The sequence below is a fragment of the Nycticebus coucang genome, unplaced genomic scaffold (genome assembly GCF_027406575.1).
Source record: "Nycticebus coucang isolate mNycCou1 unplaced genomic scaffold, mNycCou1.pri scaffold_60, whole genome shotgun sequence".
NCBI lineage: Eukaryota > Metazoa > Chordata > Mammalia > Primates > Lorisidae > Nycticebus > Nycticebus coucang.
The window spans coordinates 143,553-156,144 of record NW_026515587.1 but is presented as its reverse complement, the minus strand read 5'-3'; the positions used below and the strand labels follow the sequence as shown (position 1 = coordinate 156,144).

At 37.8% G+C, this 12,592-nt stretch overlaps 1 protein-coding gene across 1 annotated transcript in view; it reads left to right on the top strand.

Moving 5' to 3' along the window:
* Nucleotides 1-12,592, top strand: part of LOC128579504 (ankyrin repeat domain-containing protein 26-like) — a 71,249-nt gene that overhangs the window by 14,638 nt on the left and 44,019 nt on the right. The window contains exon 5 of the mRNA XM_053581566.1: nt 8,493-8,586. Coding sequence (XP_053437541.1) covers nt 8,493-8,586 — 94 coding nt within the window. The remainder of the gene's footprint in view (nt 1-8,492; nt 8,587-12,592) is intronic.

The following is a 12,592-nucleotide window of genomic DNA, read 5'->3' as shown; positions in this document are numbered from 1 at the left end:
CTTTGGAGAAGAAAAATTCAAGTTCAAAATGAAGTAGATGTTCATTTGTCACTGTTGCTTTTATCCTTTTTCAGTTCTCTGGTCCATTCTGATTTTCCACTTTTGCATGTTGTATTAATCACATCTATTCACCATTTTATTCTGAACTTCTTGAAATGACCAGAAAGCAGAACCTGGGGTCACCATGATTTTTATTTTTATTATTATAATGTGTAGAAAAGACAAAATACAAGTAAGTGCTTGGCATGTTTTATATGCTTCAAAAGCAAATGTTCTTATTTTTCCCTTTTTATTATGTCTTGCTATGCTTTATTAAATTTATATCTTAATTTAGAAAGAGATGCATACAGCATATACATATATATATATATACAGACACACACACACACACCATGGAGTGCTATTCAGCCATAAAAAGATGGAGACTTTACATCTTTTGCGTTAACCTGAATGGAGTTGAAACACATTCTTCTTAGTAAAGTATCATAAGAATGGATAAGCAGACTGAAGCCAGCTTTCCACAGAGGCTCCCGTCCATTAGGAGAGTTAAAGGACAAAAATTCAGCAAGTAACCTAGTGGATTTGAGCTGCACTAAGAGAGAAGGTTGAAGAACGCACATCAACCCCGCTGAGGTGAGCTGCGACCCCAACATACAAACAAAAGGTACAAAATCCATCACCATGTGGATGGGAGTCCCCTCCCCCATGAGAACAGCTCAGAGTGCCCCACAAACAATTGGGCAGAGTTCAAAGATCCTCCCACTGCACTCCACGGGACAGACCCTCTAACAACTGGACCTACCTCCCCTACTAGGGTGCCACAGCGTTCTCCTGCCAGGCATAAAACTGTATAAAACTGTGTATAGTCTCTACCTGGAATTCTGAGCTCCCAGCGCTCCCCTCCACTCACACTGAGGTCTGGAGGCCAGTGCCCCAGGAGTTCAGAGTCTTAGGTGATTTCCCGAGGGGTGTGGACAAGGCCTTGACTGCAGCTGGTCGGCACCAGCTCTGGGCACGGGAGTGAGGAGAGGACGGTCGGCGGAGAGGGGACCACACCGGAGCGGCAGTCCCCTGAGGCACAGTGCAACTGCCATCTTTTGGTGACAATACGGCCAGGCATAAAACTGTGTAAAACTGTGTGTGTTCTCTGCCCATAACCCCAGCCTCTCAGTGCTCCCTGCGGTCCCCTCTTCTCTCGCTCCAAGGTCTGGAGGCCTGTCCCCCAGGGGTCTAGACTCTTGTGCGATTGCTCAAGGGGTGTAGACAGTGCTGGGCTGCAGCCAGTCGGTGCAGACTCTGGGGCATGGGAGCAGAGAGAGGACAGTTGGCCAGAGGGGTGCTGCACTGGAGCAGCGGTTCCGTGAGGCATAAAACAGCAGCCCTCTTTTGCTAGCAATGCAGCTCACTACTGAATATTCTGAAGCCACACCCCCGTCTCCCTGGGCAACCAGAGACTGTGAGTATAGGGTTTGCCTGAGGCAACTTGAACTTGCAAACCAGGGAAACTCCCAGGGCAGGGCTGACCCAGAGGTACGTTTTACTGAACCTAAGATGCACCAGGCCCTCAGGGGATCGTCAGCCTATAGACAATAAAAGAGCAAAGACAAGCTGATTTGAAACTCAATTCAGCTTCTCTTCTGCAGGGGAACCGAAAATTTGGTCTGTTCTGTTCTGTTAGTAACATTAATCAGGGGCGAGACTGGACCTGAGTGAAAACCCCCCAACCTTCATCAAGCGTCCAAGGTTGTCAGTCCTCACCTCCTCCAGCTAGAGAGAGGCTGAGCGCAGCGGCCTGGCAGACTTCCTTGTGATTCAGGCAGGTGCAAACTCCTGGAGTACCGGTTCACTACAGGCAACTGGATCAGCCAACTGCAGGGCTATCAGTGACAGTGGGTGCAAGATGCTGGGTGCTGCTGGGTGTGACAGTGGCGAAAGATGGGGAAGGAGGCAGCAACCTTACCAGACTGATTTATTGGCTGGGTGGCTCCTCCTGACTCCACGCAGCACTGGAGCAAACCATACCAGAGTAGTCACCAGACCCCTGTGATCCAGTTCCCAGAGACCTCTTAAACTCTCTCACCCGAGACAGGTGCAGACTGAGACAATTTCTTTGGATCTTTTGAACTGAACCAATCGCATGAGGACAAATCAGGTGGTGCCGTGGGTGCACAGTGGTAGGAAGGTTTGATTTTTCTTTTCCAATTGTTTGCCAATGTGGGGTGGGGTGACTTAATTGCTGATATTTCTCCACAGCTGAGACTTCAATCCAGAGTATCTGTTTCACTAGGGTGGAACAGAAACCAACTGAAAACAAGACAGAACCACTTAGCCCCACCACACAAAACGGGGCCCCAGTTTCTCAGGACACAACACTGTACAGGCCCTCAACAAAGCCCCAGGGGGGGAAAATCAAAGGGAGTAAAACAATCATTGGGCAGAATCAGCGAAAAACTCTGATAACATGAATAATCAGAATAGATCAACCCCCCCAAGGAAAGATATGGCAGACGTAATTGAAGATCCCATTCATAAAAAACTGGCTGCGATGTCAGAAATCAAATTCAGAATTTGGATTGCAGACAAGATTAATAAAGAGGAATTAGGAATTCGAGGAGAAATTCAAAAGTTGTCTCAAGAATTTAACGAATTTAAAGACAAAACCACCAAAGACTTAGACACACTGAAGCAAGAATTTGCAGCCCTCAAAGATATGAAAAATACAGTAGAATCCCTGAGCAACAGAATGGAGCAAGCAGAAGAAAGGATTTCTGACATTGAAGATAAAGCCTTTGAACACTCCCAAACTCTCAAAGAGGAAGCGAAATGGAGAGCAAAAACGGATCATTCTCTCTGAGAGCTCTGGGATAATTCGAAGAAGGTGAATATCCGAATCATTGGAGTTCCAGAAAAAGATGAAGTGGCCTCGCTGGGCACAGAGGCCCTTCTGCATGAAATTATGAAAGAGAATTTTCCAGACATGCCTAGAGATTCTGAAATTCAGATAGCGGACAGCTTCAGAACCCCAGCACGACTCAACCCCAATAAGACATCCCCCAGGCATATCATAATTAACATCACTAAAGTTAATATGAAGAAGAAAATTCTCAAAGCTTCCAGGAGAAAGAAAACCGTTACCTTCAAAGGGAAGAATATTATAATGACTGCAGATCTCTCTGCTGAAACTTTTTAAGCCAGAAGAAAGTGTTCACTGACTTTTAATCTCCTAAAGCAAAATAACTTTCAACCCCGGATCTTGTATCCAGCTAAACTGAGTTTCATTTATAATGGAGAAATTAAATACTTTAATGTCATTCATATGTTGAAGAAATTTGCCATAACCAAACCAGCTCTTCAGGATATTCTCAGACCTATCCTCCATAATGACCAACCCAATCCTATACCACAAAAGTAAACTCACTCATAAACTTTGGATGAAACTCCAATTTCGACACTAGCGAAAGGATTAAAAATGGCCACTGGGCTTTGAAAAACTCGATACCCAAAACTTCACCAGACTTATCAATATTCTCCATTAATGTGAATGGCTTAAACTGTCCTCTAAAGAGGCATAGGTTAGCTGACTGGATACAAAAACTCAGGCCAGATATTTGTTGCATACAAGAGTCACATCTTAACTTAAAAGACAAATACAGACTCCGGATGAAAGGATGGTCATCCATATTTCAGGCAAATGGTAATCATAAAAAAGCAGGTGTTGCAATTTTATTTGCAGATACAATAGGCTTTAAACCAACAAAATTAAGGAAGGACAAGAATGGTCACTTGATAATTGTTACGGGTAATACTTAATATTATGAGATCTCAATTATTAATATCTATGCACCCAACCAGAATGCACCTCAATTTATAAGAGAAACTCTAAGAGATATGAGCAACTTGATTTCCTCCAGCTCCATAATAGTCGGAGATTTCAACACTCCTTTGGAAGTGTTTGATCGATCCTCCAAGAAGAAGCTGAGCAAAGAAATCTTAGATTTAAACCTAACCATCCAACATTTGAATTTAGCAGACATCTACAGAACATTTCATCCCAACAAAACTGAATACACATACTTCTCATCAGCTCATGGAACATACTCAGAAATTGATTACATCTTAGGTCACAAATCTAACCTCAGTAAATTTAAAGGAATATAAATTATTCCATGCATCTTCTCGTACCACCACGGAATAAGACTTGAGCTGAGTAACAACAGGAATCTGCATACTCATACAAAAACATGGAAGTTAAATAACCTTATGCTGAATGATAGCTTGGTCAGAGATGATATTAAGAAAGAAATCGCTAATTTTTTGGAACAAAACAACAATGAAGACACAAACTATCAGAAGCTCTGGGACACCGCAAAGACAGTTCTAAGAGCGATATTTATAGCACTGCAAGCCTTCCTCAAGAGAACGGAAAGAGAGGAAGTTTACAACTTACTGGGACATCTCAAGCAACAGGAAAAGGAAGAACATTCCAACCCAAAACCCAGTAGATAAAAAGAAATAACCAAAATTGGAGTAGAATTAAATGAAATTGAAAACAAAAGAATAATACAACAGATCAATAAATCAAAAAGCTGTTTTTTTGAAAAGGTCAATTAAATAGATAAACTTTTGGCCAACCTAATCAGGAAAAAAAGAGTAAACTCTCTAAACTCATCAATCAGAAACAACAAAGACGAAATAACAACAGACTCCTCAGAAATAAAAAAAAAAATCCTTAATGAATATTACAAGAAACTTTATTCTCAGAAATATGAAAATCTGAAGGAAATTTACCGATACTTGGAAGCACGTCACCTTCCAAGATTAGCCAGAATCAAGTGGAAATGTTGAACAGGCCCATATCATCTTTGGAAATAGCATCAACCATACAAAACCTCCCTAAAAAGAAAAGCCCGGGACAAGATGGTTTCATGTCAGAATTCTACCAAACCTTTAAAGAGGAATTAGTACCTATATTACTCAACCTGTTCCAAAAGGTAGAAAAAGAAGGAAGACTACCTAACACGTTCTATGAAGCAAACATCACCCTGATCCCCAAACCAGGAAAAGACCCAACAAGAAAAGAAAATTATAGACCAATGTCACTAATGAATATAGATGCAAAAATATTCAACAAGATCCTAACAAACAGAATCCAGCAACACATCAAACAAATTATACATCATGACCAAGTTGGTTTTATCCCAGAGTCTCAAGGCTGGTTCAATATATGTAAATCTATAAATGTAACCCAGCACATAAATTAAAAAACAAAGACCATATGATTCTCTCAATCGATGCAGAAAAAGTTTTTGATAATATCCAGCATCCCTTCATGATCAGAACACTTAAGAAAATCAGTATAGAAGGGACATTTCTTAAACTGATAGAGGCCATCTACAGCAAACCCACAGACAAATACATATTGAATGGAGTTAAACTGGAATCATTTCCACTCAGATCAGGAACCAGACAAGGATGCCCATTGTCTCCATTGCTTTTTAACATTGTAATGGAAGTTTTAGCCACTGCAATTAGGGAAGAAAAGGCAATCAAGGTTATCCATATAGGGTCAGAAGAGATCAAACTTTTGGTCTTCACAGATGATATGATAGTATATCTGGAAAACACTAGGGACTCTACTACAAAACTCTTAGAAGTGATCAAGGAATACAGCAGCATCTTAGGTTACAAAATCAACATTCATAAATCGGTAGCCTTTATATATACCAACAATAGTCAAGTTGAGAACACAGTTAAGGACTCTATCCCATTCACAGTAGTGCCAAAGAAGATGAAATATTTGGGAATTTATCTAACAAAGGACATGAAAGATCTCTATAAAGAGAACTATGAAACTCTAAGAAAAGAAATAGCTGAAAATATTAACAGATGGAAAAACATACCATGCTCATGGCTGGGAAGAATCAACATTGTTAAAATGTCCATAGTACCCAAAGCAATATATAATTGCAATGCAATCCCTATTAAAGCTCCACTGTCATACTTTAAAGATCTTGAAAAAACAATACTTTGTTTATATGGAATCAGAAAAAACCTTGAATAGCCAAGACATTACTCAGAAATAAAAATAAAGCAGGAGGAATTACTCTACCAGACCTCAGACTATACTACAAATCGATAGTGATCAAAACAGCATGGTATTGGCACAAAAACAGAGAAGTAGATGTCTGGAACAGAATAGAGAACCAAGAGATAAATCCAGCTACTTAATGTTATTTAATCTTTGACAAGCCAATTCAAAACATTCAGTGGGGAAAAGATTCCCTATTTAACAAATTGTGCTGGGTTAACTGGCTGGCAACCTGCAGAAGACTGAAACTGGACCCAAACCTTTCACCATTAACAAAGATAGACCCTCAGTGGATTAAAGATTTAAACTTAAGACATGAAACTATAGAAATACTAGAGGAGAGTGCAGGCAAAACCCTTGAGGAAATCGGTCTGGGCGAGTATTTTATGAGGAGGACCCCCCGGGCAATTGAAGCAGCGTCAAAAATACACTACTGGAACTTGATCCAACTAAAAAGCTGCACAGCCAAGAACACAGTAAAGCAAGAAAACAGAGCTCTGTGGATTTAATAACCAGAATCCACAGAGAACTCAAACGCATCAGCAAGAAAAAAACAAGGGATCCCATCGCAGCCTGGGCAAGGGATTTGAAGAGAAACTTCTCTGAAGAAGACAGGCGCACGGCCTTCAGACATATGAAAAAATGCTCATCATCTTTAATCATCAGAGAAATGCAAATCAAAACTACTTTGAGATATCATCTAACTCCAGTGAGACTAGCCTATATCACAAAATCTCAAGACCAGAGATGTTGGCGTGGATGCGGAGAAAAGGGAACACTTCTGCACTGCTGGTGGGAATGCAAATTAATACATTCCTTTTGGAAAGATATATGGAGAACACTCAGAGATCTAAAAATAGATCTGCCATTCAATCCTGTAATTCCTCTGCTGGGCATATACCCAGAAGACCAAAAATCACAACATAACAAAGATATTTGTACCAGAATGTTTATTGCAGCCCAATTCATAATTGCTAAGTCATGGAAAAAGCCCAAGTGCCCATCGATCCACGAATGGATTAATAAATTGTGGTATATGTATACCATGGAATACTATGCAGCCTTAAAGAAAGATGGAGACTTTACCTCTTTCATGTTTACATGGATGGAGCTGGAACATATTCTTCTTAGTAAAGTATCTCAAGAATGGAAGAAAAAGTACCCAATGTACTCAGCCCTACCATGAAACTAATTTAGGGTTTTCACATAAAAGCTATAACCCAGTTACAACCTAAGAATAGGGAGAAGGGGGAAAGGGAGGGGAGGGAGGTTGGAAGTGGTGGAGGGAAGGGGATTGGTGGGATTCCATCAGCGGTTCATCTTACAAGGGTATATGTGAAACTTGGTACATGTGGAATGTAAGCGTCTTGGCACAGTGACTGAGACAATGCCAGGAAGGCTATGTTAACCAGTGTGATGAAAGTGTGTCAAATGGTCTGTGAAGCTAGTGAATGATGCCCCATGATCATATCAATGTACACAGCTATGATTTAATAAATTATAAAAAATAGAATGGATAAGCAAGTATCCAATATACTCAATACTAATATGAAACCAATATATAAACAACTACAAGCCCACATCTAACAAAAATGCTAGTCTCATGAGATGGAGAAGAGAGGAGTCAGAGAGGAGAGAAGATGAAGGGAGGGTGATTGGTGGGATCCGATCTAATGTGCAGAATGTCAAAGTGTTCAGCATGTCTCCTGGGTGAAGGGCTCAACTAAAAATTGAAAATTATTTTAGAAATGAAAACAATGTAATCTAAAAGTTTATGCCCTCATATCAATCTAAAGTTTGAAAAATATAAATTCGTTTTAAAGTATTGTTTACCTAAATAAAGAAGATTTGATAATGTTCAGTTTATGTTCATAATGACGTACTCCAAAGGTTCCCATTTGGCCAATACTAATTTATCACCAACATATTTCTAGAATAAGGAATATCAATTTATTTAATGTTGTAAGTATTATAGTCAGTATATTGTATGTTCTTATAATGTTCACTTATTTTTGGTGGGGAGTGAAGATTAGAGTTATGTATTTTGAAGAAAATTCCTTGTTGACATAGGCATATAAATTTATATTTTCTCAATTAACCATTGAATATTAGGTGAGTCTTTCTTTCTTTCTTTTTTTTTAGCTCCCTCTTTAGTTCACAGAATCAGCCATGAAAAACAGATGTAATACAGGTTTCATCTGGAGACCAAATATGAAGTCTTCAATTGCAGTGTTCTGCTTTTAAACAGATACTGCTTTTATTATAACTGCTTTTGCATAAAAAATTCTGATTGGGAAATTTTCATGAACCTTAATACTTTAATTTAAGGTAGTGATTAGGAAATCTTCAAGGACCTTAGTATTTTAATTTATTTAAAACTCAATGTTGTTATTAATTTTCACAGAGCATCTCACAGAATCGTAAAAAGAAGGATCTTGGGTATTCATCTGAGGCTTCTAATCAAAAAGGAAAAAATACAGTGAATGAACAAGTCGAAGGTAACAATTGTATATTTCTGAAAAAGCTATTTGACACAAAATTTGCTTAAAACGCATTGATATATTGTAAGAGCCAAGGAAAGTCACCAATTGCATGCATACAAGGAGAAGAAAGAGAAGTGAAATGGTGATAAGTTGTGCGTGTTCTTTTAATTTTTTTATTAAATCATAACTGTATGCATTTATGGAGCATAATATGGTGATTTGATGTACAATTGGAATGCTTAAATCAAACTGATTAACATAACCACCACTTCATTTATTTTTTATGGTAAGACATAATTTACTCTTCAGTTATTTTGAAGTATACATTTGCATTATGCACTTTAGGTGAGATCCAAGCAAACAACCTCCCTCTTCCCACTTATCACCTTCCCTCTTCCCCTCCCATCTCCCATTCCCCTTGTTAGACTGTATTTGTGTTTTGTCATTCATATGAGAGTAGAAGTGTTTATATATTGGTTTCATAATAGTATTGAGTACATTGAACACTTTTTTTTGTTTGTTTGTTTCCATTCTTGAGATATTTTACTGAGAAGAATATGTTCCAACTGCATCCAGGTAAAAATAAAAGATGTAAAGTCTCCATTTTAATTCATTTATTCACTTATTTGTTTATTTATTGTTTGTTTGTGATTCCTTGCGGGTACAAAGAATAAGGTTACACTGATTGCATTTGTTAGATGAAGTCCCTCTTATAGTTGTGCCCCACGCACAAGAGGTGTAACATACCCTGCCACCCCAGCCCTTTCCCTCCACCCCTCTTCCCACTTGCTCATTCTCTTAGCCCCCGCCCCTGTATTAGGGGCTGCCTTCATATTGGAATAGAGTACATTGGATTCTTGCTTCTCCATTCTTTTGATGCTTTACTAAGAAAACTTTGTTCCACCAAGTCTCCATTTTTTTATGGCTGAATATTTTCCATGGTATAATTATAAAGCTCTTTTGCATCCTTTGTAAGATAAATTCTCAGATATTTCATCATCTTTGGCACTACTGTAAAAGGAACAGAATCTTTGATTATATTTTCAGTTTGACTATCATTGGAATATATAAAAGCTACTGATTTCTAGGCATGGATTTTGTGTCCTGAGACACTGCTGTATTCCTTGATCAGTTCTAAAAGCTTTGTAGTTCATTCCCTGGGGTTTTCCAGGTATAAGATCATGTCATATGTGAAAAGCAAGAGTTTGACCTCTTCTGTCCCCATTTGAATACCCTTGATCTCCTTCACTTACCTGATTGAAATGGATGTTGAATAGCAGTGGAGACACTATCCTTGTCTAGTTCCAGATCTGAGTGGAAATGTTTTCAATTTTACTTCATTCAATTTGATATTGACTGTGGGTTTTCTGTAGATGGCCTCTATCATTTTAAGAAATGTCCCATCTAACCCTGTTTTCCTAAGTGTTCCAATCATGAAATGATGCTCGATTATCAGAAGCCTTTTCTGCATCAATAGATAGAATCATGTGGTGATATTTTTTTGTATTTTTTATTTGCTATATTATATTTCTAGATTTATGTATGTTGAACCAAACTCATAACCCTGGGATAAAACCAACTTGATCATGGTATAAAACTTTTTTGATGTGTCACTGAATTCTGTTTGCTAGGATCTTATTGAATATTTTTGCATCGATATCCATTAATGATATTCATGTATATTTTTCTTCCTTTGTTGGGGCCTTACATGTTTTGAGGATCAAGGTGATATTTGCTTTGTAAAATGTGTTGGGGAGGATTTCTTCCTTTTCTATGTTTTGGAATAGGTTATGTAATATAGGTACTAGTTCCTCTTTGAAGGTTTGATAGAATTCTGATGTGCAACCATTTGAATTTTTATTTTTGGAGAGATTTTGTATAGTTGATAGTTTAGTGCTTGATAAAGGTCTATTCAAAATTTCTAATTCTTTCTGGTTCCATCTAGGAAGTGATATGCTTACAGGTATTGGTCAATTTCCTTTATATTATCATGTATCTGAGAATAGAGTTATTTTGTGGTAGTCATTGAGAATTTTTTGAATTTTTGTGGTATCTTGGTTCCCCCCCTTTATTGTTTCTGATTGATGTTCTTGGAGATTTTATTTTTCTTCTTTTGCTTAGTCTAGCCAAAGGTTAATTAATTTTATTAATCTTTTCAAAAACCCAACTTTCTGTTATGATGACCTACTGAGTGATTCTTTTGTTTTCAATTCTATTTAATTCTGCTCTAAGTTTGGTTATTTCTTTTCATTTGCTGTGTTTGCAGTTGGATTTATCTTTCATTTCCTGTTGCTTAAAATAGCCTATTAGGTTGCTGACTTGCTCTCCTCTTGTTTTCTTTTATTTATTTATTTATTTTTTTGTAGAGACAGAGTCTCACTTTATGGCCCTCGGTAGAGTGCCGTGGCCTCACACAGCTCACAGCAACCTCCAACTCCTGGGCTTATGCGATTCTCTTGCTTCAGCCTCTTCTTGATGAAGACTTCTTATGCTATGAACTTCCCTCTTAGGACTGCCTTTGCAGTATCCCACAGGTTTTGATAGTTTGTGTCTTCATTATCATTTTGTTCAGCAAATCTGATGATTTCTTTCTTAATCTCATCTTTGACCTAGCTATCATTTATACTAAGGTTATTTCACTTCCACGACTTTGAGTATGAATATTTCTTTTGCTAGAAGGTATAATTGGTATTATTTTAAATGCGTTGAGGTTAGACTTGTGTTTGAAGATATGATCAGTTTTGAAGATATGATCTGTGGGCTGGTGAAAAAAATGTGTATTCTGTTTTATTAGGATGAAAGATTCTGTAGTTGTCGGTTATGTCCATTTTTTTCGAGTGTCAAGTTTAAGACCATTATTTCTTAGTTTTTTTTTTTTTTTGATGATCTATCCTGAATAGCTAAAGGGGTATTTAAAATGTCCAGTTATTTATAGTACAGGAAGATATCATATTGTTCAGATCCATTAGGGTTTGTTTTGTAAATAGAGGAACATTCAGAAAGGGTACATAAATGTTAATTATTGAAAGCTATTCATGTTGATTGTTGCCCTTGACAAATATTTAGTATCTGTCCTTGCATTTTGTTATTTGTTTTTGTTTTAATTCAAGTATATCTGCAACTAAGATTGCTATCCCTGCTTTTTTCTGATGTCCATTTGCCTGATCTCCATTCATTCGCTTTGAGTCTTTCTTTGTCCTTTGAGGTAAGATGAGACCCCATTGGCAACAATTACTGGCCTTAGTTTTTTAAAACCAGTCAGCCATTCTGTGCCTTTAGGGGAGAATTTAGGCTATTCACATTAATTGAGATAATTGATAGGTATGGTAGTATTTTGGTTGTTTTGTTTTTCAAATGTCTAGTGCATATTTTTAACCCTTTGACCATTGTGAAATCTAGTCTTTGTTGTTTAAATTCTGGGTGTATTTCTTTGGGTGGTAGACAACTGTGCTGGTCATTACAGAAAATGGTTCTGTGTATTTCCTGGATAGCTCATCTTGTTATGGGAAATTTCCTCAACATGTGGGTATCAGTGAAGTATTTGATTTCTCCATCACAAATGAAACTCATTTTATATGGATATGGGATTCTGAGCTAAAAGTTATTTTGTTTTAGGAGATTGAAGGTGCATGATGATCCTCTTCTGCCTTGAAAAGTTTTGGCTAAAAGATGTGCGGTCAACCTAGTATTTTTCCCTTTGTCGGTAAGATTTTTGTTACACCTGGCTGTTTGTAGGACTTTTTCCTTGATATTAACTTTGGCAAATTTAAATACAATGTATCTAAGAAATGGTTTATTTGGATTGCATTGCGCTGGGGTTCTGAAATTTTCTACTATCTGAAATTTTGTATCTCTTGCAATGCTTTGGAAATTCTCCTTCATAATATCTTGGAGTCAAGCATTTGTACTTTAAGGATCATCATTTTCTTCTTCAGGAATCTCTATACTTTGGATGTTTGATCTTTTGGAATGGCCCACAACTCTTTCAGAGAATGTTCTGTTCTGATTCTCCTGCTTTCTG